We start from the raw sequence: 26,928 nt of genomic DNA, 5'->3' as shown, positions 1-26,928 counted from the left end.
AATTGAAGGATTTGCTTTGATCGTAAGTGTTTGTTTTGCTTCAAGCTTCATTAGTCTTTCGAATATTCTCTCAATGAAAACACTATAACTAATCAATTGCGCTCAGCTTCACCATGGCTCCCTCGAAGTCTCCCTCCGCTCCCACAAACACCAAATGGACTCACGAGTTTGATACCGTTCGAAGAGAGAAACTTTTCCGAGACCCCCCAAAAGATCACACAGCATATCCTGCACTTACCGCTGCAGTTGCTCCTCATATCGAATCATTCAATGCACTGTTCGAGAAAGATGGTTTAATTGCTCAAGGTTTATTGGATATTGGATCCAAAACCTACCTCGATGGAGATGATAGATTAGGCCCAGGAGGAAAGAACAAGTTGACTGTGAGGATTAAGGAAGTCTTCGTCGAAAAGTCTATGTTACCTGCATCCAACAAGTTCTCGACCAAAAACAGAGAAATCTTACCGGCAGAATGCAGAGAACGACATGTTACCTACAGAGGAAAGATGTCGGCGCGCATGGAGTATTCGATTAACAACGGGGACCCAAAAGAGTTCATCAGAGATCTTGGGCAATTGCCTTTGATGTTGATGGTATAAACCCTCGTGAACTTCAATCTCGGATTGAGCTGACCTTTTTCTCTAGTCAAACAAGTGCCATCTTCAAAATAACTCACCAGCACAACTTGTGCAAAAGAAGGAGGAATCCGAAGAGCTCGGAGGATACTTCGTGGTGAACGGAATTGAGAAAATCATTCGTCTTCTTGTTGTCAACCGAAGAAACTTTCCTATGGCCATTATCAGACCATCATTCAAAGGCAGAGGTCCAACATACACCGAATTCGGTATGCTCATTCGATCCGTACGACCCGATCAAACTTCTCAAACCAACGTTCTTCACTATCTCAATGATGGAAATGTTACTTTCCGTTTCTCGTGGCGCAAGAATGAATTCCTTGTACCTGCTATGATGATTTTGAAGGCATTGGTGGAAACAAACGACAAGGAAATCTTCGAAGGACTTGTTGGTGCTGCTGGTTCGAAGGGAGCAGACAACACATTTTTAACTGATCGTGTGGAATTGCTATTACGTACATACAAGGCCTACGGTTTATACACAAAGAGCAAGACTCGAGCATACTTGGGTGAGAAATTCAGAATTGTCCTTGGAGTTCCAGACACGATGTCAAATTACGATGTTGGAACGGAATTCCTGCGCAAAATTGTCCTCGTCCATCTCGGAAACACCGACGTCACAGAAGCGCAAGATAAGGACAAATTCAAGATGCTTCTTTTCATGACTAGAAAGCTGTATTCTTTGGTTGCTGGAGACTGTGCTGGAGACAATCCTGATGCGGTCCAGAATCAAGAAATTTTACTCGGAGGATTCTTGTTCGGTATGATTATCAAGGAGAGACTTGAAGATTGGCTTCACACTGGTTTGAGAATGGCATTGAGGGACTATGTTCGACGAAGTCCAGAAAACAACTTTGCGACTCCAGAATTCTTGAAAGATTTCCCGGTCAAAATTTGTTCAAGGACGAATGAACAAGTTGGTGGTGCTCTGGAGTACTTCATGTCTACTGGAAATCTTGTTAGCCCAACGGGTTTGGATCTTCAACAAACTTCTGGATTTACGGTTGTGGCAGAAAAGATTAACTTCCTACGATTTATTGCCCATTTCCGTATGATTCACAGAGGTAGTTTCTTCGCTCAATTGAAGACTACTACTGTTCGTAAGTTATTGCCAGAGAGTTGGGGTTTCATGTGTCCTGTCCACACTCCTGATGGAAGTCCTTGTGGACTGCTAAACCATCTTTCACACAAATGCATAATTCTCACACACGCCTCGGATGTATCGGCTTTACCAAAGCTTCTTTCTGAACTTGGTGTCGTTAGCACCGGCTCATCATCCACTGATGAGAGTGTTGTTGTTCAATTAGATGGAAAGATTATGGGCTGGTGTTCACCCAAGCAGTCTCTTGTCATTGCGGATACTCTACGCTACTGGAAGGTTGAAAAGTCACATGGTGTTCCAACCAATTTAGAAATTGGTTATATCCCCAATTCACACGGTGGACAATATCCGGGTATCTATTTGTCTGCTGCACCAGCTAGAATGGTCAGACCAGTGAAATATCTTCCTCTCGATAAAGAAGATTTTGTTGGACCACTCGAACAACCTTTCATGTCTATTGCAGTTACCGAGCAAGAGATCGAATCTGGGGAACACACTCACGTCGAGTTTGATCCTACTCATATCCTTTCCATCCTTGCCAACATGACCCCCTTCTCCGATTTTAACCAATCGCCCAGAAATATGTACCAATGTCAGATGGGTAAACAATCTATGGGTACACCCGGAACCGCCATTCGTTACAGAACCGACAACAAGGCCTATCGCCTTCAAACTGGACAAACCCCGATTGTCCGCGCACCACTTCATAACGAATATGGTTTTGATAACTTCCCCAACGGAATGAACTCGGTTGTTGCCGTCATTTCTTACACTGGATACGACATGGACGACGCTATGATTATCAACAAGTCCGCGCACGAGCGCGGCTTCGGTCATGGAACAATCTACAAGACCAAAAAGTATGAATTGGAAGAAGGTCACAAATCTCGATCTGCTAAAAATATCAAGAAGCTTTTCGGTTTCGCTCCTGGTGGACTCGTGAAAGCTGAATGGAAAGCAGCCATCGATGAGGATGGTTTACCATTTATTGGCCGAATGGTGCAAAACGGTGATTTGATTGCTGCATGGCATACAGTTTCGATGGACGAGAATGGAAAATACGTCAATCGAGATGGCCAGACTCATTTCGAGAAATACAAAGAGACTGAAATCGCATTCATCGAGGAAGTTCGATTGATTGGAAACGAGAACGGAATAGAGCCTTGTCAAGCCATTTCTGTCAAACTTCGCATCCCTCGTTCTCCAGTTATCGGAGACAAGTTTTCGAGTCGTCACGGACAAAAGGGTGTTTGTTCACAAAAATGGCCAGCGGTCGACATGCCATTCACGGAATCTGGTATTCAACCTGATACCATCATCAATCCTCACGCTTTCCCTTCACGTATGACTATTGGTATGTTCGTCGAGTCCTTGGCCGGAAAAGCTGGTGCATTACATGGTTTGGCTCAAGATAGTACCCCGTTCAAATTCGACGAGGAACATAAGGCCGGTGACTACTTCGGACATCAATTGATGAAGGCTGGATATAACTACTACGGTAATGAACCTATGTATTCTGGTATTACCGGAGAGGAGTTGCACGCCGATATTTACATTGGAGTTGTCTACTACCAACGTCTTCGTCACATGGTAAACGATAAATACCAAGTCAGAACCACAGGTCCAGTCACACAACTCACTGGTCAACCGATCAAGGGTAGAAAGAAGGGCGGTGGTATCCGTGTGGGAGAGATGGAACGTGATTCTTTGCTGGCTCACGGTACTGCTTTCTTGTTGCAAGATAGATTACTCAACTGCTCTGATTACACCAAATCGTGGATCTGCAAGGAATGTGGAACTTTCTTGTCAACTCAACCTACCGTTTCGGCATTTGCAAGCAAGAAGAAGGGAACCGGCGTGGTCAGATGTAGAAAGTGTGCGACGAGAGCAGAAGGAAAGTTGGGTGGAGGAGAGGTATGGGAAGATGGCAAGGGACAGAGATGGGTAGGTGGTGAGGATACCACTGTTGTGGCTGTTCCAGGTGTGTTGAAGTATTTGGATGTTGAATTGGCGGCTATGGGTATCAAGTTGAAGTATAATGTTGGACCTTGAATGGCGTGACTCGCGGAGAAAATATGGGGAGAGGAAAAGATGATTGACGAATTGAAATTTGGCAGGCGTTCTTGGGAAAAGGAATAAATGTAGCATTTACAAGGGGTACTTCTTTTAATTTTGTTGGGCACTAAATGAATGGATCGTCAAAAGATGGAGATTATTGATTCAGGATTGAATGAAATGTTATGAAAATTAGAATTGTAAATGTCTTCGGGGGTTGTGATTTGATCTTGTTTGTATCAGTTTGTGTTGGTTATGTTGGAGTATGGATCTTGATATTGTGGAGACTTTTTGGAAGAAGATATAGACGCGTGTGTTGGGTCTGCTAGATGCTTTCGATGGATTTCTGTGCTCACCTCATCATTAAATAATGGTATGGTATAATCTTAGATGATTTCTTCGACGGTTTAATGACAGATACCGGTAGATTAACAATCGGCGTAGCACTCAGAGTCTCTTTCTCTCGCTCCCAGAATTGAATGCTATTTTAGTGAAACTACTAACTGGGTAGATAGTACTGGACTAACCATTTAGTAAAGACATCTCATATCTACCCACCGTCCAATAAAGCATACTCACCTAGGCAGGTACGTAAAATACAACCACGGCAAACGGATTGTATTGGTATCGAGACATCTGAAAGAGGTAATAATCTTAGCTGTATAATGAATGATTGATGAATGACACGAGAAAGGAGCGGATGACCAAATGAAGTAAGTAATATGCCAAGGCGTCCGCAGTGCTGAGGGGGGTAAGCGGCCCCAGATGGAAGAAGAGGTAGGCAAGAAGATGATGAAGGGGAAGGGGAAGGGGAAGAGGAAGAAAGAAGTTTGAAATAGTATACTGGCACTGGTGTTGGCACTGACTGGCACTGGCACTGGCACTGGCATCATGTATCAGTCATTTTCACGTGAGATTTTCTAGTCAAGGGAAGGAAAGATAATGGAAGTATAGGTCATGGAGATTGAGAAGTTGTTGGTCTCCTTTGAGAAGAGTGCTGGGTATCTATGGGTATCTATGGGTATCGAGGAAGGTAGGCCCGTAGGCACTTGTAGGTAGCTATGGTAGATGAATAGGTCGGTAGATGGATAGGTCGGCACATGAATAGAGGCAAACCTTTGCTTCTGACTCGAGATGGACGGATTTCTGAAACAATAAATGTAGAACGCTTTGAACTTTGAATAATCCATGAATTGTTAGTCCTAAGGAGTAAGGAGTAAGGAGGAAAGAAGATGGGCAATCAGTCTCATGGATTACCTAACCTTAGCAGATAGGAAGATATTCAAATTGGATGGTGATAATTTCTATTGAATTGTAAATTCAATTCGTCCATTGATCTGTTATATATCGTCTACCTATCCCTCGGTACATCATCAATAATAAGTCTATGTAGGTACATACTAGGTAGATACACATCGTTCCCCCAACGTCCCACCTGCAGAAAAACCCTAAATACAGTAATCATCAACCTTAACCTTAATCTTGAGGATTTCTCCTGCCGAGCTCCTCTTTTAATCCTTATTAATTCCTCAGACTTTCTTGGAACGACGGACTAGACCTGATCTCTACAAGATCTTACTTGATGAACACTTTGATCGACAACAATCGCGTACAAAAGGTGTTGTAGTGGTATTTATAACGATACTACACCAATACTATCAAGGCTACCAATGCTACCAATATTACCATTACTACCAATACTACCAATACCACCAATACCACCAATACCACCAATACCACCAATACCACCACCACCATGTACGTGCGACTGCTACTACCGCGACGACTGAGCTACTGTCACTGTCCTAAAATGAGCTGCTGAACTTCGCCTCCAACAATGGTCGAAGGATGGTGATCTTCAAATTTCCATGATGACCACAAATCCATCCTAATGGGACGCTACATGAATCCTAACGGCAACCTGCCGATGGACGCTTCCAACTAGACATGGCCGGGAAATCACGTTTTCGTACAATCCGTTCTCTTGGTATGATCTCGATTTTTCTTATTCCTTATTCCACACGGGTGGCCATTCCTTCCATGCCAATTTCCTACTGACTGAGGCTCAGCCCGGAGTCATGGCAAGGTGTTGGTTCGTGGATTCCCACCTGAGCCCTAATCTTTTCTTACATCCATCATAAGGTTCTTTATGTTCCACCAATATTCTGGGGGAAAAGAAACAAATCAAATATAAGAATAAGAATAAGAATATGTAACCGTGGATATTTCGTCATTTGAGTCTCATTTCTTTTTTTGATTTGCATTACTCCCTTCTTATCCCTCGATTTCTTTACACACATTCTTTTACTGTCTTTTTGTATTCATTCATCCTATCATTCATTCACTCATTCTGCTTGAGCTCTGAGTCGTGGGGGCGGTTCTCTCTCATCGCCATCTCATTCTCGTCCATTCATTTGTTTGCATTTTCTCTCCTTACAGTGCCGAAGTATTTCATCCGGTGAATCTGAAGCTGCGGTTTCTCAAACTTTTCTTCTGCTTTACTTTGCACTCCTTTAATATTTAAGTCCATCGCCAATCGCAGTCTTTACTACTAGAGCATTGCCATAACATTGAAGAGGACTTTACCTGAAGATCATCCGCCATATTTTCGAGATTTCTCACTGATAATTTGCGATTTCTTATCAAAATGGTCTTCTTTCGAGGAGCCTCAATCGTGTCTTTCCTTGCCATTGCTGGTTCATTCCTCTCACAAACAGCACAAGCAGTCCCAAGACCTCACGATCATCGACCAAGGGGTTATGATTATGGTGTAGACATCGGAGCACTTTTGAAACGGGATGTTACTCCTATGCCCACTACTGGAGTCTCATTTAACAGCTCAAATTCATCAATACCAGTTCGTCAAGAAATCCGGGATCTACAAAAGAATGCGGATCTCTGGGAGCTATATATTCTGGGAGTATCAATGATGCAAACTATCAATCAGTCAGATATCCGTTCATGGTATCAGATAGCCGGTAATTATCGATGCTACCTAGTAAATGGTAAACTGCTAACCTCTCAATCAGGCATTCACGGTAGACCTTATCTTCCATATGACGGAGTTCAAGCAACTCCCGGTGACGAAAATAATGGATATTGTACCCATGTCTCGATTCTCTTCCCTACTTGGCACAGGCCTTACTTGGCACTTTATGAGGTAGACATCCTATGCATGCCATCTGAGACACATCTATTGACACTTTCTGTAGCAAGTACTCCATAGTATCGTTGTATTCGTTGCAGCACAGTTCCCTGCTGGAGCCGAGAGAGACAGGTATACTGCCGCTGCAGCCAACTTCCGTATTCCATATTGGGATTGGGCTGTTGTACCACCCGCCGGGGAGAGTGTTTTACCCCCAAGTGTTTCGACTCCAACTATTACTGTCAATGGCCCTGCCGGCGTTCAAACAATTTCCAATCCATTGTTCAGTTATCACTTCAACCCTTTGGACCCATCGGAGTTACCTGATGCGCCTGTAAGTTATAAACGAATTATTCATAATGAATTTCCCACTAACAACTCTTAGTTCAGCCAATTTCCCCAAACATTGAGATATCCCACATCCAATGATGCCTCTGCTACTTCACAGAACAACCTTGTCGCCCAACAGCTTGATAACAGTGCTGCTTCATTCCGAAACCGTCTCTACAACCTCTTCACCAATTATCACGACTACAGCACGTTCAGTAATGAAGCATGGATTACCGCATCCAGCCCAGGAGATTTTGATTCCATTGAATCTCTTCACGATCAAATTCATGGATTGACAGGAAGTGGTGGCCACATGGCTTATATCGATTACTCTTCCTTCGATCCACTTTTCTTTCTTCACCATACAATGATCGATCGTTGTTTTGCCATTTGGCAAACCTTGAACCCTGACAGTTATGTTACTCCCAGAGAAGCGTCATATAGCACTTTCACCATGACGGCTGGAACTACCCAAGATGTATCTACACCACTTAAACCATTTTATAACGCCGATGGAAACGACTTTTATACTTCTTCTGATGTTGTATCAACGGAATCTTTTGGTTACGCATATCCGGAAACGTTGCAAGGAGGAAATACAACTGCTCAAGCTATCAAGGCGATAAATCTTCTGTACGGGACCACTGCTCCGGCAAAAACGGTTTCTCGCGGCTTGATTCCAGGTCTCACTTCTAAATTATTAGGACGGGAGCACCAACTTAACTCAACATATGATCTTTTCTCCCTTGCCCTCGCCCCAAATGGTCAATACACTGAATGGATTGCCAATATTCAAGTTGAGAAATTTGCCCTCTCCAGGTCATTCTTTATCCACGTCTTCCTTGGACCTTTCAACGATGACCCCGCGAGTTGGTCCTTCGAACCTAATCTAGTCGGCACTCACTGCGTCTTTGCAAAACTTTCATCCTCAGGTACCTCTGTAGCTGATCCTAACCAACTGGTCACAGGAACGATCCCCCTTACCAGTGCCTTGCTTGACGACATTTCCGAAGGTCATCTGAGATCACTGGACGATGTGGATGTTGAGCCATATCTCAGAAAGAATCTCCAATACCGCATCACACTTCTGAATGACACGGAAATTGACAACTCAGCAGTCCCAAGTTTGAAGCTTAGTGTGGTGAGCTCCAGTGTCCAACAAAGTACGGCTGATCATGAATTACCAAAATGGGGTTCGATGATTAGTCGCCTGGAGTTATTTGTCGAAGAGCTGAAGGAAGCATTGGGAAATACAACCTTAAAGGGATATTGATTTGTTCCTGGGTTTATTTGCATGACATGAAGGGGAGTTATGACTCTTTAATCGATTTTCTTTCTTTGGGGGATGGAATTTTTTTAGATGATCCGATGATACCATTTTGCATGTTGGATATTGAATAGCCGATAGATGACACGAAAAAGATGTTGCATGACAATTCTTTCTAATTTTCAGTGATATATTATCTCATTTTTGAAACTCGTTACATTACCCAAAAGTCCTCCTCACTTTCCTCAAACTCAACACCATCAGTAAACACCCCATAAACGCAAACCATAACATCAACACCCCCAGCCATCCTATTACCATAGCGTTACTCCCCACTCTCGCCACCGCACTTCCATAACTCATCCGCTCGATAAATCGCGAAGCAGTCACCGCGGCCAAATGCTGCCAGAGAATAGATGTAAATGCGAAGAGGAAGGCGCTACCGCTGATTAAGCAGAGTATCATGCTGAGGGCCTGAGAGGGAAAGGATTTTACTTGGCGTTCGGAGTTGGTGTCGGGGTTGCGATCGGTTTTCCAACGGGGAATGAGGGTGAGAAGGAGGAGAGTTAGGAGGGCGAGGGGGAGGGAAATGTAGCTGGGGTGTATTAGGTCGGTGAGGTTTCTTGGTATGGGGTATTATGTTGGTTTGAAGAAGGGGAAGAACAAATAAACGCACAGCAATCCATCGAATACAATTCTTTTCCGCACTGACTCGGCTAGCTTGAGGAGGTTTAGGGGATCGATATCAATATTGATATCTGTGGTCGTGCTCCTGATTATATTCGTTAATGTCGTGACATGTTGGGCACATTCCCATCTCGAACTTGCGAGTTGAGAAGTCATACATATTCCTCGAAAGCCGGTGCGGATGATGAGAGAGCTGTCTTGAGTATTTGGGGGAAGGAGAGAGGTGAGGTTGCGGTGGAGGGTTTGGGTCAGAGGGGAGGGAGGAGGCGGAGGAGAGAGAGAGGAGATAGATGGTGTGGGTGGAGCGGGTGGTGCAGCTGAGTGGGAGGAGGACTGGTTGGTGAGTTAGAGGTTAGAAGTTGGGTGGAGGGGTGGAGAGATGGAGGGGTGGAGTCCCGGGGGAAACGGGGTTCAGAACTGGGTGATGTAAAATAAAGGGCTGGAGTTTTAAATACGGTATGTCACTTACCAAGACAGGCGATTCCGATACATGTGAGGAGAATCAGAAAGTGTTGAAAATCGAACCCAAAGCGGAAGAAGGAGATGAAGATTGAAAGTTTGCGGGGGAGCATTATGCGGGTTGGGCGCGGGAGCGGGAGCGGGAGATGGGGGTGGTGGGGGTGGGGGCGGAGATGGGGATTTATGACCTAGAGAGATGAATGGAAAAATTGTATTATTTGAAAAACAAGTTAGTGGTTCATAATGAGGACAGTATGGAGGATTGTGATGAGGTGCGAAATGTTAATGAAGATCTTGTGGTGATGCTTGGAGGGGTTGGAGGGGTTGGGCTTACTTGCATATATTATTGTGGCTTATTACGGAACCGATTATCTTTGTATACATGATATACACACTATTATCATACTATGTAAGTAAATATTCCCAATCGATTGTCATCTATTTTGTCAAAACCATTGACGGGCGTACAATTTCAAGAAAAACTACTAATTCATATTTTATATCGTCTACACCCGAGCCCCTCCCATTATCTCAGATAAGAGCTCCAATGCTCAAGCACCAATCAACAACCTAGAAAGCTACACAGTGGATTACCTCCCCCGCGTGGATAAGGAACTTCATAGGGGGGAAAGCGCGATTGCAACGGCTGATTACCACCCTGATATTATCTACCAATATGAGCTGACCGACCGAGGTATACAGGTATGCCTGTGATAGTGACATCACGCAGCATCAGCAGATTGAGCATGCTTCCAGGTTTGATAGTGCATAAAAGAACACACTCAACACTCTTTCCGTAGATGATATTGTATATCACCCCGATTGTCGAGAGCTTCATATCCATCCGGCGCCAGCAAAATGCCTCACATGAAATGGTAAGGTTAAACTTACCACGAAAGAATTATTCGATATGACTTCTAAAATTGTCACATAGGCCACCTCAGATCAAAAACATTCAAGTTTTCGGTGAAGTCAAGGATAGTAAGTCAATATTCTTATAACCTCATGATTATACTCTAACCCTCGGCTGCTAGTTTCCGGCCGTCGATATCCCCGTGATATAGGCCGCCCCGTATACCTTGGGGGCAACACATACTATCTGTTTGGCGATACTTTCTGTCATAGTTCCTCGAATCATTTTGTTGGAGTCTCCAACAATACTGTTGCCTATGTTCCGGATCCCCAGAACGATCCATTAACTTGTACATACATGCATGAAAATGCATATCAACCATCATTCATCCCTCACACGCGCAGCGAAGAAGAGTATGAGAAGGATCTAAAGAACAAGGAAAAGATTAATAGGGTCGTGAATTGGGTATTTGGGGGTATCATTGAAGATTTTCCGGGAGCAAGAGATGGGTGGGTATTCTATGAAAAGATGTATACAGTGAGTGATATTTCGAAATGCACGATGGAAATTCTTTGCAGGATGTGGTTTGGCTAATGATATTAAAAGCATGGATCTACGGCTGGCAAAAGTTTTGGCACAGGTGTTGCGCGGGTTCAAGTTCAACCTGACAATTCTTTGAAAGTGGATAGACTGATGGTGAGTAGTGCAAGTTCTAATTCATTTATACCCAAAGGGATGTGATAGTTCCATCTATCACAAAAATTGGGATAAGAAGTTCCATTTACGGCTCTTGGTCTCAAATTTTTGTGGCCGTTTTCCAGATTAGATTACTCACAGAATTAGGGCGACAATATGCTCTTCGGAGAAAATGAGCCACATTTCGGTATAACAACCTATGTCGTGGGAGATGATGGATATATTTATCTTTTTGGTGCTAAGGATGCCCCATCTCCGACCCTTGACCTCAAGAACCATTGGGCACGCATTCGATCGGGGTCTGATTTTACCTCGAGAGAGAATTACGAATTTCTCATTCATACTCTCGATGGAAAAAGCAAAGTATGGGATCGTTCTTACTCACTTCATCAACTCGTCAATCTCATTCCGGTCCAGGCGCAAGGCGCAATCATCAAAGTTCCGGAACTAGCACCTAAAGGACGACCATATCTTTGGTTTGGAAACAACAAGTTTCCGGCGAACAAAATATATATTGCATGTGCACCGCGATTAGAGGGGCCATGGGAAGAATGGGAGGGACCTGAGATTCCAAAGTTTGGAGGAGGTGGCTTAAGATATACTTTATATCCACATGAGAGGAGTTGCCAGTTGGAAAAAGGGGAATTGAGAATCAGTTGGAGTGATGGCAAACAAATGGGTGGTATGGTTGTACAAGCTATGTTACAATTTGCTATGGAGGGAGAGAATGAGAACACTGTACAACAATCGGGACCGTTACCGCAGCCTAACGGTGGCTGGAAAGATAAAGCGAAAGGATTTCTGAATTCGCTCAAGTAGTGTAGGTAATGAGATCCGAGACCGGCTTTTCTTTCAACATGCAATGTTGATTGATCAGAACCTTGAAAGTGTATTAGATTGTTCCGGACCCTGGGAATTCTTTTGTCCATAATCTTGATATCTTGACATCTTGACTACAGTTATCAGTAAGCATTACTCCCAGTGTATCTGACTCACATATAACTACTTCAAACCATAGTAAAGACTGGTTGGTGGTGGCACACGAGCTTCTATTCCGGGGTCCGAGAGATAAGTAGACTGTTCAGTGCGTGACAACAGATGCATGGCAGTGTCACAGGCAGGCAGAAACGTGCCTAGGACTGACTGTATGCAAGCCATACAAGGTTTCGACGGATCTGATAACTTTAAAGAGAATTTTGCAGCAGATCTGATAATTTCAAGTGGCAGCAAGTGGATTTTATCCCGAGAAAAGTTCAACTCCGTACATGGGTTGATGAATTCCGAAAGTTCGGAAGAATTGGATTTCACAATGGGTAATCTGATCTGTTCGCTAGATCTACTCTGCACTGATACTTTGATGACTTGCAAAGTTTTACTCATTGTCCTTTCTATTTATCTCGCTTTTTGTCCCTCTTTATTAGTAGTCGAATACCGAATCTCAATCCGAATATACAAGAATCTTGTCATCGATCCTAAATTATGAACACTGCAGAAGAAAAAGGCATTGCGTCTTCAAATAACAAAACTATTCTAGTTTTATCAGGTCAGAAGCAAAATGTAGACGGTATTCAATCAGTGCTTAATCCATATGATGAAGCTTCTCGGCATCTAGAAATGCTCAGAAAAAAATACGGAGTATGTGAATCTAGTGTGTATCTTAAACGCCTAGACTAATCTCTCGACAGAGCACCTGGAACGGTTCAGATGACCCAGAAAATAATTATAATTGGCCGTCATGGCGCAAAATTACAATTGGTGTCATATTTCCCCTGGGACAGCTAGTGACTTTAATGTCAGCCAGTATGATTGCTGCTGCTCTTGGCAATATCTCCCGCGATTTGAGGATTGATGACTATACTGCTATGGTTATATTTTCTACTTATATTTCTACTTACTTTCTCGGTCTGGCCATAGGACCTTTCGTGGCTGCCATATTCTCTGAAGTCACTGGCCGAAAAGGTATATGGCTATTTTGCGATGCGTGGTATATTTTGTGGAATATTCTCTGCCCACTCGGGAATTCGAAGGCTTTGATGATCACGGGTAGACTCATGACGGGAATAGGAGTCAGTGGTGGTATCACGGTATGTATCACTACAAAGAGATCCATTCCTCAAAGCTCATTGACTGACCGTTGCCACTCCTCAAAGCTTAATGGACCCGTAATGGCCGATGTGTATGGAAAACGAGAACGTGGAAAGTCGCTCGCAATTGCGTCTTTTCTACCCTACCTTGGACCTGCACTTGGCCCGATCTTTGGAGGCATTATCGCACAATTGGTGGTGTGGCCATGGATAGTCTGGATCATATCGATTTTTAACAGTTTCATAACCTTGGCGGGATACTGTTTCATTCGGGAATCTTACACCAGTTCTTCTTCGACGAAAGGCCAAATCCGAAGCTGAGTTCACATATGACGCCGAAAGGACATTTATTGCCAAATGTTGAAAAGAACTCTTTCCTCAATTGTCTATCGGACTTGTCTGTCCCTGCCAGATATTAATACATCGGCTAGTGATTCAATTAATCACATTCGCATTTGGAGTTGGCTTTGGCATTTACACGATTTTGATTTCAACTTCTGCCACTCTTTATATAGAGCGTTACAATCAGACTGTATCGATCAGCGCTCTTCAATATATTGCAATCGCTGCGTCTCAAATTGGGGTTCGTATCATGGACTGGCTATACAGAAGTCTTAGCAACAAAAACAACAATTATGGCAGACCGGAGTTCCGTCTTCCATATTCAATGGTTGTTGCTATCTTATTGCCGATTGGACTGCTCTGGTACAGCTGGGTTGCCGAAGTAACTGGCCCATGGTCAGTAGTTGATATCGGTGCATCTGTCTTTACCCTAGAGAATATGGTATTCAGTCAAGGTCTTCTTGCTTACGAATTGTATGAATTTGGTAAATACGGGGCATGGGCAAATGCGGCATCCCGAGTGGGTTCGAACAGTATGGGATTCATTTTACCTACCTTTGGGCCCCAGCTTTATGAAAAGTTGGGGTTCGGATGGGGCAACAGTCTGTTGGGCTCTATATGGATTGTATCAGACGATTCCATCTGTTTTGTATTGTACTATTGGGGTGAAAGGATACGTGTAATTAATTGGTAAAGAGACTGAAGATGGAAGTCCTCCAAATAATTGATTTTAGGAATATTTTATCTATTAGAGAACGAATGCAAGCTCTTTCAAATGCTACACATCGAGGCTGCAGCAAGACTCAATCCTTCGATTATTTCATATTTACTCCAAAGAACTTCCACGCTTTCCTAGCATCAATATCAGGTGCATCATGATTGGGAAATTTTAGTAAATAATCATTCTCATTCTCCATGAAGAACACCCCGCGGTCCTATGCCATGCGGAAGTTAGATAAAGACTTCAAAATCGGAGGACCCATAGTTTACTTACTTTTCCAAGACTAAGCTTGATCTTTCCCTCAATAAAGTTTGGAACATACGGTTGAAGTGTACTGTGGTTTTCTCGAATCAATTTAAGGATATTAGAACAAGCAACATCCGCCTGTGCTATGCCTGCGAATGCCATCTTTGGACCGTCAGTAGCTGCAACATCTCCTATAGCGAAAATATTTTTGTGTTTTTCATTTTCGGCTTTGACTCGCAGTGTTGGTTCTACACGAATGAAACCATCTTCTGTGATGGCATCTGGTAAAAGGGTTTTGAGTGGGCTGGAGTTTGGGCTTTGTCCGATGCATGATATCTTTTGAAGTCAGCAATCGTCTTTCAAGGGAAAATACAATAATAGGCATCGCATACCACAAGATCAAAAGTCTCAACTTGACCATCCTTAAATACAATCTCTGTCTCCGATGGCAAAAATGGCTTGCTATTAGGCAGTGAAGGTCGTTCATTAAGATAAACTTTCACTCCCAGCTCTTGAAGTCGCTTATAAGCCGCTTCATGTAACTGTGGTCCAAATCTAACGAGTAAACGATCTCGAGAGTGAATTAACGTCACATTCCTATCTGGTAAGAAGCTCTTGATATCAGTTGCGAGCTCGACTCCAACTGCACCACCACCAACAACTGCAATTCGTGAAGAGGCACGGATAGCTTTTTGATAACCACGCAGTTCGCCTTCGCCCCCGATCCTATCTGTCGCGGATAGTCGAGCCGGCGCAGGCTGTGATACACCTGTTGCGATAACGAGGTATTCATAAGAAAGTTTCTCATTTGATGCAAGCTCAATATGATCTTTATGAATATTGACAGCTTTCTCATGAACAATAGATATAGCTCCTTTCGGCGCACGTCTCAAAAGTCCCTCATAAGGTATAAAAGCTTTGTGGTCATGACCACTCAGCACACTGAATCTCGGAAAAGCAAAACAATAATGCATATGCGTGTTTTGTTCAACCAGCGTGACTTTATATCCACTAGGCATGGATGTGGAAAGTAGCCTCGCTAACTGCATTCCGGAGAACGAGCCGCCTATGATGACGATATTTTTTGGATCGGAAGTTGCGCGGTATGTGAAACGGTGAATGATTGCTGTGACTTTCTGCTTTCCGAATTTCAATAGAAAATGAAACGCTATATTTGCTATTTGCAAGTAAAATATAAAACCCATGATGAGAGGGCCCTTTCGAAGTATTTGGTGGTGTGTATTCAGTAGCGAAGTGTTACAGAATGACTTTTTGAAATTTACAACTGACGAGATATTCACTAAATATATATACAATAGCAAACCGCCCAAAAGAGCTAGCGACGGACTTAAAGTTATACGTCGGGGTTTGTGGTTGCATCTAAGTTATCTGATCCTCCCGTCATCTCCGCATCCCCAGTTTTTCTCGGTTAATTCGGAGTTAAGTGACTTGGTTGAAGGGAAGAATGTGTAAATTTGGGTTTAAAATACCTGAAAATTTTATGATCTATTTCTACTAATTATGATTGATTGGAAAGCTTAGTTTATTTTTGAGTTCTAGGAATATATTTATAGTCATTTAAATATTATTATTAAACTATTAACTGTTCATTATTTTGTGATTAATAAATAAACTGAAAGAGTATAAAAGTAGTATTTATATTCATATATCATATGATTCTTACAGATAGTAAGAATATTAAGGAGATAGACCTCTACTAATATTTCTCTTATACATCTTCAATTCTCGATTCTTGAAATCCTTCTCCATGATCTGTAATACTTATGTTATAATAAAAGCATCTCATATTCACAAGAGAATCTCTCTTATCAAAGTTGTTTACTCTCCGACTCATAACAAAGAATATACTAGTAAGTTCCTATGTACCTAAAGTCTGATGGTTCCTCATTTTTGACCGAAGCATATTCGTGCATGCCTACAGATTGTCCTTCATAATTCAATTCGTTAACCCATAAAGCTCGCTAGTGCTAAGAAGTGACCTATGTCCGAATTTCCGTGGAACAATTCCTAGCTTGACTGCAATCAGAATTTAAAGCTCGGTAGAAAAGGGATCGCTTAAGCTTATAGTAGTGAGATCACGATAAGTACAGCGCATGCGCTTGACCTTCTCCCTCAAAACTTCTGTTACAAGAGGTCCAGTATCTAGTTTGATCTGCGCAAATCCAGAGCCAGTTGTAACTTATGAATTTTGCGAGAGTGCCCGATCGGTAAATTGGTAGATGCAGAACAATTGATTGTGTTACAGATGGCATTGTGGTCTTTTATGGATGCGTTCTCCATTGTCTATCGTTTTCCGGTTGTCGAGGCAAATTTACACCACCGTATCGCCGCCATTCAGAGAAAATTTTCTAGCGGATTGGTTTCCCCAAAACCCAAGTGTTTTCTCATCCTTCTCATTTTCTCCTCCGTATCAATCTCATGCTGTTCCGGCGTGGGTAGTACAGCTGGTAAATTCGGCGTCACAGCCACGGTTCCATTTTGTTCTACAGGAGCCCCCCGCAGCCTCATCGATTTTCATCTGTCTATGAACATGCTACAGTCAAGCATTTGGAGCGCTCATTGAAGACTTTCGGAATATGTCGATTATGCTAAGGCAAGTAATTAGATTCGAGAACTGAATGTTGAACCAGTTGTCAAATCTGATTTCTGCTCCCTCCTTAATCGAGCGACACAAATTAGTCATAGCTGAACCCGAATATGAGAGGGTGCGTTGATCACTAGGGTGTATACTGAGAGCGAGGTTTACTCTTCCGACTAGGTGAGTGATTTTCCTGCAAACTCATACGCCTTCTCTTTTTAATGCTTCGCCGCCGTTGCAAAAAAATAGACACTCTTGCGGCTGTAACGCTCGCCCCTTGAGTAAAGGTAAATTAAATTCTCGTAGAGTCTTCTATTACCCGAAGCTTTGATCCTTTGTTTATATGAATGTGAGGATTCATAATAAGTCCACTAAATCACTTACTAATATCTTATCAAATAAGGAATATATTGATAACTAATACACATATAATATAATCTTATATTATAAAATCATATTATCATATAGTTGTATAATAGTATCTCTTATCAAATTGATTTATAATGAAATAAAATGAAATGGAACTAGATGGAAGTATATAGGAAATATTATTAAATTGATTGGTTGTACTTTCTTTTTATTATCTAAAATGATTCTATAAGATACGATTTAAATCGATCTTATTTATAAGTATGGAATATACTGGAATTTCATTATAAACTATATAAACCTAGAATATTCTTTAAAGAAAATCTAGGAAAAAGCAAGCAATTTCATCTCAATTCAGTCTAGCTCTTCTAAATTGACTTCAATTCAATTCTTATTCTATATATTCGATTTATTTTTCAAGCTGAAACTGACTAGATTTTCTATTATCCTTATAATAATATTATTCCTTCTTATTATAAGAGCTAATCTTTAAGAGGTTATAAGCTTGATTAGTTTAAATTAGTTTAAAAAGGGAATTAGCTTAATTTAAGGCTATATATTATATATATATTGCTATTGAGCTGTCGAATATCGAATTTTTCGAATCAATTCAATTGAATTCATATCGAAAACTATTATATATAGACCCTGAGATTTGTGTCCTTAAAGCTAAACCTAATTGAATATATAAAATTAGGTTTTTAGATAATATATTTATGCTATATTGCTACCTATAGCAGGTAATATATCAATCTTCTTTATATTAAGATGCTCTAATTTATTTAGTCTTTATTTTATACCAATTAAGATAAAGATCTAATTTAAAAGGTGGTTGGTCTATTCGATCCTCGAGATTAAAATCGATTTTAAATTGATTTATTTATTTAATTTATTTAAGCTTGAAATCAGTTATATATTTAGACTAATATTTAATTAGTATATAAGACTAATTAATTTATAAAGGATTTAAAATGGCTTCTGATATCAATTTTAAATCTAATCCTTTAAAAGGCAGATCTAATTATATTAAATAGATTAATCGAGCTAAGCTCTTTCTCGAAATAAATAGCTATATATCATATATCGATAATATAGAGGTTTCACTTAATAAAAGTTTATATATAAACAAATCAGGAGAATCTATTTCATTTAAATTAATTATAAAATACAATAAAAGACTTTTAGAATATTAGAGAAACAAAAGAAAGGTATTAGAAGCTATTAAATCTATAATTAGCTTCGAATTAGTTAAAAGATTCAAGATTAAAACCTTAACTAAAAGTTTATAGAACTCTATTAATAAGATATTTGGAGAATCTTCTATTAAATTAATAGAAAAATACCTAAATAGGCTAATAGAATCTAATTATACTAGTTTAAAAGGAATGAACGAATATACTAATTCGATTTAATTATCATATAATTACCTAAAATCAATGAATTTCAATATTCCGGATACCTTTATAGTATAGTTTCTTTTTAAAAGTCTATCTAGCTTTTTTGATAATTTTGTTTTTTGAAAATATAAAGAATTAGTTAAAAATACAGTTAATATTAATCTAGATAAGCTCTTTTTCAAGCTAATATTCAAAGAGACTAGAATACAATTTAATATCGATTTAAATACTAATAAAACTAGCTTTAATAAAGCTCCCTATTATAAGTATTACTTTAAAAAGGAATATTTAGAATTGAAATACTTTATAAAATATTTTAAATTAAAGATTAATAAAGGGAATAATAAGAAGTAATTTAAATCGAATCCGAATAGAAATTTGAATAAAGATTCAAATAAAGATTTGAAGAAAGATTCGAATAAATCTATTTTTAGTAAGCAATTAATAGCTATAAATCATTATATAGGCTTAGCTAATTAATCTCTTAAATCTAAATATAAATTTATATTAAATTTAAATACTATAGAGTATTATTTATTCAATAGGGAATGGTTTATAAATTATGAATTATTAAATAACTATTCTATTACTATAATTAATAGGAAAAAGCTTTGTATTAATGGTATAGGAGATATTCCTATTCTAATTAATAATATATCAGAAATATTACTATAGGGGATATATCATATTCCCAATATAGCCTTCAATCTTATTAGTTCAAATAAAATAGCCCAAAAAGGGTAATTTAGCTATATTGTTCCCCTAAAAAATAAGATTGATATAATTCATAAAAAGGCTAATATATAAACTATAACTCTCTAACTGATTAATATATATTACCTTAATTTTAAGGTAGATTTTAAATACCTTAAAAGTATTAATACTTTTGAAATGGAAAAAGAATCAACTCAAGAATCGGATTTATTATTGAATAAAGTCGATTTTAACCTAATCTATAAAAGATTAGATTATATAAATAAGGATTATATCATTAAATCCTTGAATATCCAATTAGATATAGCTAAATCTGATTTAGAGGTGTATGAATTATACAAATCCGGTAAATTCTATTAGAAAATAAGTAAGGAACCTTTGGAAATCCCTAAAATAAGATCTAAATTCGAAAAATTCAGTTTAGATATAGCTGGACCTTTTAGAACTACAGGGATTAAAGGTGAAAAATACTTTCTAGTATTCACTGATTAAGCTATTAGAGCTATTTGAGTATATCCTATTAAATTCAAATTCTAGATTTATAATATTCTAATAGAGTTTTACAATCTAATTAGAAATCAGTTTAATATTAATATTAAAATATTAAGATTAGATAATGTTTTCGAATTCTTTTTGAATAAATAGTTGAATTTTATTCGAAATTATAGAATTATATATGAATATATTAGTTTATATATTTATTTCTAGAATAGAATAATCGAGATATTAAACAGATATATAGTTGAAAAACTAATCTATATAACTAAAAAGAAAAAGATTCTATTTTATTTATAATTATATCTAGTTAAAGTTATTGTTTATATTAAGAATAGAATATATAATAGTTCTATTAATAATTTATTATTCGAATTAATATATAATAAGAAGTCCAATCTAAGCTATATTAGAATTCTAGATTCTTTTATTTATATTATTAATAATAAAAAGATTCGCAATGGAAAACTGGATTTTAGAGCTCGGAAAGGCATATTAGTAGGTTTTGATTCGTTTAATAATTATTTAGTCTATATTCCGATTAATCAGAGAATGATTAGTTCAAGAGATATCGATATTCAAGAAGATTTTATATATTCTAATAAGTATAAAAACCAGGATCTAAAGCTATTGGAAAAAGAAGACCTCAAATTTCAATCTATTTAAAATAATATAAAGAATAAAGACATTATTAGTATTAATAAATATCAAGCTAATCCCGAAATAAACGAAAACAATAAAAATAATAAAACAATCGACTATATAAAGATCGATTTCAATAAACCTACACCCAGTAAATCTATACCTAATAAGGTAATAGAATCTAATATATAATAATCTAAATGTATAAAAGGTTTAATTTCTAATAATAAAGATCTTGTTGATAATAAAAAACATGTGATTTCCTATTATAGACTTGCTTTTTCCGGATATTTCAATTCAATTAATAAAAGGGTGAATATCGAAATAAATCAATAAGATCTTTAATTAACTTTTAATATTAGGTTTAAAAATAATAAAAAGATTATTATTAATAAGTCAGATTGTGTATTAATTAAATCTAAGATTTATAAAGAAGCTATTAGCTTTTCGGAAAAGGAATACTAACTAAAAGCTATAAAATACAAAATAAACACTCTTGAATCTAATAGAACTTGGGATATTATTGATAATTCTAATAATAATAAAACTTTAAGAATTAAATAGGTATATAAAATAAAGGATTTAGATGAATTTATTGAATTCAAAGCTAGATTTGTTATTAAAGGATTCGAATAGCTATATGGATTAGACTATATTGATATATATACATTAGTAATTAAATCAATAATATAAAAACTCTTATTCGTATTAGCTCTCCAAAACGATTAGCTAATTTATAAAATCGATATAGTACTAGTATTTACACAAAGCAATATTGATATATTATTTTTATTAAGTCCACTAAAAGGATTTAACAAATTAAAGAATAAAGCTTTAAAGCTAAATAAAGCTTTATATAGCCTAAAACAATTGGCCAGGATATGATATCATACCCTAAAAGATATATTAAATAAATTAGACTTTATAAACCTAATCTCTAAGGAATATATTTTTATTAATAAGAATAAGAATATAATTCTAAGTGTATATATCGATAATATTGTTATAATAGCTTTAAATCAAGAGATTATTAATAAATTTATTAATAATCTAAAAGAACATTTCGATTTAAAGGATCTAAATCCTATAAAGGATTATCTAGGTATTCAAATTGAAAGAATTAGTAATACACTAAAACTATATTAATTAGAGTATATTAAAAAGGTACTTGTTAGATTTAATATACTAGATTTTAATTTTGTTTCCATTTTAATAAACCTAAAAATAAAGTTAATTCATAATAAAGGAAAAGTTAATGATAATGATATTAAACTATATCAAGAAATTATAGATTCTTTATTATATTTAGCTCTCGGAATTAGATTAGATATAGTATTTTCCATATCTAGATTAACTAGTTTCTCATCCAATTCTAGTACAGAATATATTCAAGCCACTAAAAAAGTACTAAGATACTTAAAAAGAATTATAAATAAGGATACAAATTATAATAAAATTAAAAACCTTTATATTCAAGAATTCTGTAATACTGATTATAAAGGAGAAATCAATATATATAAATCCATTAACGGATATATATTTATATTAGAAAATAGGCTTATTAATTGGAAATCTAAATTATAATTAGTAATAGCTCTTTCTATAGTCGAATCTGAATTTATTATTATAAATCTAGTTATTAAAAAGCTATTATTGAAATTTAATCTATATAAACAGAATAAATTTCCTCTATATACAGATAATCAGGCCGCATTAGCACTTATTAAAAACTCTATATTCTATAAAAGAAGTAAGTATATAGTAATCAGATTTTATTATATTAAGAATATTATTAAATTAGGGAATTTAGATCTAATTTATATATCTACTAATAAACAGAAAGCTAATAGGCTTATTAAACTATTAACTCGAATCAAATTGATTGAATTTACGAATCAGATTAATCTGAATTAAGATAAATAAGATTAATTTAGTACACCTATTAAAAGAGTATATAAGGATTTATAATAAATCCATTAAATCATTTATTAATATCTTATTAAATAAAGAATATATTAATAATTAATATATATATAATATAATCTTATATTATAAAATCATATTATCATATAATTGTATAATAGTATCTTTTATCAAATTGATTTATAATGAAATAGAATGAAATGAAATTAGATAGAAGTATATAGGAAATCTCGCTAAATTGATTGGTTGTACTTTCTTTTTATTATCTAAAATGATTTTATAAGATACGATTTAAATCGATTTTATTTATAAGTATGGAATATACTGGAATTTTATTATAAACTATATAAATCTAGAATATTCTTTAAAGAAAATCTAGGAAAAAGTAAGCAATTTCATCTCAATTCAGTTTAGCTTTTTTAAATTGACTTCAATTCAACTCTTATTCTATATATTCGATTTATCCCTCAAGCTAAAACTAACTAGATCTTCCACTATCCTTATAATAATACTATTCCTTCTTATTATAAGAGCTAACCTCCAAGAATGAATATGTATCTCATAAATCTAAAAGCAAATGATAAAAAGATCAAGAAAAGAAGAGAAGAGGTCAGAAACCCAATTGTTCATGACGACCCCTACTCAAGCTCATCCTCTTTGTTCGTAGAAAGCCACAACCTCATCTCTACATAGTGCAAGTAGTAACACCTCTAAAGGAGACTGCAAGTTCCATCTTCTTTCCTGTCTCGCTTTAATCAACTCCCTAACCACAATTGTCTTCCCCACCAAGTCTTTCCTCATATTTCACTTCACTATCTAAACTCATATGATCCAGAATTCCATCGCAAACTCCAGCATGGCAATCAATCTCATGGGAAGCTTCTTTGTTATCATCACGACCACAATAGCTGCACACGCGGTTCCTGTCTAAGACGATAAAATTCATCATCGTATGAGTCACACCAACATCTATCACCACGACAACAATCATCTTCATCATTTTCATCATTTCCAGCACTTTCACCATGAAGGAACGAAAGTTAATTACATTTCGTCTATCTCACTTGCGGATTGATCCAAAGAATTAACAGTATCGATGAAGAGTTTGAATCTAATCGGTTAGGATTCCTCAAATTTTGCAAAGTCTTGCCTCGCAATTGTGATTCCGAAAGAAAATCATGAGCAGGTGAGATAGTAGATGCAATTTTAAGTGGCATCTTGACCCCTCGTGTCAAGTTGAGAATTGATATCGATGATCATGGGACCTCAAAACCCTACAGGAATTTTTAGTTCAACATGCTAGACAGGCGTATTTACAACGGCCTGCGCTATTAAGAACTTATATTAGAGAGATTAATTACCGGATTGCATGTAAAAAGAGACTGATACTTCTGGAAATCTGCATTAATATCGTTTTCAACTAGTGCGAGAATTGGCTTCTTCTGCGAAGTGGAGATGTATCTTTGAAAATTCTGAAGTTGTATCGCCACCGAAGAACAAGTGTCGGATTACATGTCTTCCAATATTAAGAAAATTATCTTAGCAAGTACCGCACTTGTCCTCGTCGTCGCTTTAATAATTGTACTTGAGAACGCTACTTCTGTATCGAGATGAAGTGTTTGTTCTCTGGAAGATTTATGATATGTTTTGATTTTGAAAGGATTTGGAGTGTTTTGATTTGTGTCAAGGAAAGTGGGAGGTGTGTGAGATTGTAGGTTTATCACACTGTGGTTTTGATATTGTTATTTGGTGAGCAATAAGATAATTTATGATAATTTTCTTGTGTGAACAATGTTTCATTGCAAGGACAGATGAAGACAAGTATTTGGGTATGGATATCAGTTGAAGGAGAGGCGAGAAATAACATGTATTAGATAGTATCATTTATTGCATCATTATATACTCATATTATCAGTTAAAAGGTAGACACTAGGTACTCGCTTAGATGAGTAGCAACCAAACAATCCTCACCAAAACTCCCCCCGGATCTACTCCTGTCTAGTAGGTACAGAGACTAATACAGTACCAGTTGATCACACCATCCTTTGCTCTCATACCAGTTATGCTCCAATTAACTCTGAGATTCTCTGGAATTCAATCAAACTCAAAGCTCCCTGCGATTCGATTAATTCTTCATTCCCTGATTCAGTCATTCCACAATTCAACATGATCTTCGATTTTGCTATCAACAAATCTTAGCTATGCTCGCGGAAAAGATACCTAGGTGCCATGAAATTTTTTAATTCTTATAGCTCAAACTTCAAAACAATGAATTTTCTCAAAAAATCTTAGCATATACCACGCCAGAGTAGAACTACACGCCAATCTTCCCCTCACCCTTTTTTCGCTTCCTCTATGAATGATATAAAATCACTTAATCTCAACTCTCTCATCTGATTCAATATCCCCTCCAGCCTCATTTATGATGAACAAAAAAGATGCGAATATGATGGATGAGTGGATGGAAATATAGATGAATGGATCTATGAGTGGGTAGAAATTTGACGAGAAAGAGTCGTTTACACCTTTAGGATCTGATAAACCACTTTTTACAATTAACATACACATTACTACTGATTCAATAGTTACTTCACAGCAATATTCACAAATATCATAACAGCATAAACATAGCAATGTCAAGAAGTCCTGACTGGCATTATTTGATACCTATCTAAAACCAAACCATGATGCACTTCATATTATCTCTTCTTATCCATCAAGAGTACTAGCTACAATAAACCAAAATAGGTATCTGTGTTTAACTCCACTCTAACTTTCCATACTCCGTATTCAATGTTTGTATTTCATATCATCATAGAGACATTTACCCCTAACTCTCGCTCCCAACCCATCAATACCTTTCTTCTAGCTCCTCTACTTCATCCCCTCAAATTCATGAAGCCTTACTTTCTCCTCTAGGAACAGACAATTTCTGTATATATGGAATCAGATCTCTGTCTTCGTAATCCTTCAGAATTTCCCTTTGACATGTCTTCGTATTGGTATCTCTCTTGGACTTATCCACTTCAAGAGCTGCATCCCATTCTCGAATCGATTCCTGGACCTTAGCCTTTTGTGTTCGAACACAACTTTCGTGATCAGAAGATGGTTTGTTCGCTGTATTTGATTGTATACTTTGAAGACCACGCACTACTGATAACCACAAATTGAAAGGCTTTATACAAGTGTTGGCATAATGATTGTGGAAAGCTGAACCACGGTCATTCAAGATGTTATAAACTTGATTCCCACCAGTCTTGTCCGCGTCAATCAGGAGTTTGATATCTTTTTTTGACGCTCCATATATCGCATCTAAAAGGATGTCATAAGATTGAGGATCTTTATCGGCTAGCTTCATTACTGTGTCCAAATCAGTTTGATGTGCGGATCGACTTCGTTGCTTTCTAGCGGTTTTCATCGAAGTTGACTCATATATCTTCTGCGTAGAATCCGTGTTGTCACGCGTCATTTCCCATAGTCGCTTTCTCATATTGACCGTCTCTCCCTCATATCTTAACATCTTATCTCTTTCCAATCTTTCAGTCTTCACTTTCTCTGTCTCTAAGACTCTTTCCAATCTTTCAGTCTTCACTTTCTCTGTCTCTAAGACTCTTTCCAATCTTTCAGTCTTCACTTTCTCTGTTTCTAAGACTCTTTCCAATCTTTCAGTCCTCACTTTCTCTCCTTTCAAGTCCCTAATATCTGCTTCTGAGGCTCTTTTCAACTCCCCAATATCTGCCTCTAAGGCTCTTTTCAACTCCCCAAAATCTGCTTTCAGCTCCTTCATCTTTTCGTCAAATGTGAGGTTCTTTTTCTCGTGAAGGCTGGGATTGTTTGTGATTATCTTCTCGTGTGTGATGGTATCTCTGTGGCCAACCAATTTCATCATATCTAATTGCTCCTTGACCTTTTTGTTGATTGATTCAAAACGATCCTTTTCAAATAGCCCGATGTCTTCATGACTGAGAGGAATGCTCCCCAGGAAGTGATAGGATACATCTATTTGATCCTACATTCATGATTAGCAAAGTACACCTTATGTGATTATACAGCAAAGTTGATCTTTGCTGAATATAGAATTTGAGGGGTTTGTGGTACATGAGGGTCGAAGGATTTTAATTAGAGAACTATAGGGAGGAACGAACATGTTTAAGATAGGATTGCCTT

General features: G+C 37.6%; 7 protein-coding genes across 7 annotated transcripts; 4 read left to right on the top strand and 3 right to left on the bottom strand.

Moving 5' to 3' along the window:
* Positions 1-113: 113 nt before the first annotated feature.
* On the top strand, positions 114-3,789 carry EAE98_010735 (uncharacterized protein; the record flags this gene model as incomplete). The annotated part of the gene is made up of 2 exons (XM_038958357.1): positions 114-593; positions 646-3,789. 2 exons carry the CDS (start codon positions 114-116, stop codon positions 3,787-3,789), a joined length of 3,624 nt encoding a protein of 1,207 aa, XP_038805363.1.
* A 2,650-nt stretch (positions 3,790-6,439) lies between these two features.
* Positions 6,440-8,540, top strand: EAE98_010734 (uncharacterized protein; the record flags this gene model as incomplete). Its single annotated transcript, XM_038958356.1, has 4 exons — positions 6,440-6,770; positions 6,822-6,952; positions 7,005-7,271; positions 7,323-8,540. 4 exons carry the CDS (start codon positions 6,440-6,442, stop codon positions 8,538-8,540), a joined length of 1,947 nt encoding a protein of 648 aa, XP_038805362.1.
* Positions 8,541-8,753: 213 nt separating this feature from the next.
* On the bottom strand, positions 8,754-9,793 carry EAE98_010733 (uncharacterized protein; the record flags this gene model as incomplete). The annotated part of the gene is made up of 3 exons (XM_038958355.1): positions 8,754-9,129; positions 9,211-9,538; positions 9,691-9,793. 3 exons carry the CDS (start codon positions 9,791-9,793, stop codon positions 8,754-8,756), a joined length of 807 nt encoding a protein of 268 aa, XP_038805361.1.
* Positions 9,794-10,538: 745 nt separating this feature from the next.
* Positions 10,539-12,048, top strand: EAE98_010732 (uncharacterized protein; the record flags this gene model as incomplete). Its single annotated transcript, XM_038958354.1, has 5 exons — positions 10,539-10,555; positions 10,615-10,661; positions 10,715-11,070; positions 11,140-11,229; positions 11,377-12,048. The coding sequence occupies 5 exons, from the start codon at positions 10,539-10,541 to the stop codon at positions 12,046-12,048; spliced, it is 1,182 nt and encodes a 393-aa protein (XP_038805360.1).
* A 660-nt stretch (positions 12,049-12,708) lies between these two features.
* On the top strand, positions 12,709-14,349 carry EAE98_010731 (uncharacterized protein; the record flags this gene model as incomplete). Its single annotated transcript, XM_038958353.1, has 4 exons — positions 12,709-12,864; positions 12,915-13,313; positions 13,380-13,599; positions 13,745-14,349. 4 exons carry the CDS (start codon positions 12,709-12,711, stop codon positions 14,347-14,349), a joined length of 1,380 nt encoding a protein of 459 aa, XP_038805359.1.
* Positions 14,350-14,396: 47 nt separating this feature from the next.
* EAE98_010730 (uncharacterized protein) lies at positions 14,397-15,827 on the bottom strand (the record flags this gene model as incomplete). The annotated part of the gene is made up of 3 exons (XM_038958352.1): positions 14,397-14,590; positions 14,650-14,958; positions 15,015-15,827. The coding sequence occupies 3 exons, from the start codon at positions 15,825-15,827 to the stop codon at positions 14,471-14,473; spliced, it is 1,242 nt and encodes a 413-aa protein (XP_038805358.1). The 3' UTR covers positions 14,397-14,470.
* A 9,827-nt stretch (positions 15,828-25,654) lies between these two features.
* EAE98_010729 (uncharacterized protein) lies at positions 25,655-26,647 on the bottom strand (the record flags this gene model as incomplete). The annotated part of the gene is made up of 1 exon (XM_038958351.1): positions 25,655-26,647. The coding sequence occupies one exon, from the start codon at positions 26,645-26,647 to the stop codon at positions 25,655-25,657; it is 993 nt and encodes a 330-aa protein (XP_038805357.1).
* Between the last annotated feature and the right edge of the window lie 281 nt (positions 26,648-26,928).

This window comes from Botrytis deweyae, assembly GCF_014898535.1.
Source record: "Botrytis deweyae strain B1 chromosome Unknown BDEW_039, whole genome shotgun sequence".
Taxonomy (NCBI): domain Eukaryota; kingdom Fungi; phylum Ascomycota; class Leotiomycetes; order Helotiales; family Sclerotiniaceae; genus Botrytis; species Botrytis deweyae.
Note: the sequence above shows the minus strand (reverse complement) of the source record. Positions and strands in the feature narration are given on the sequence as shown.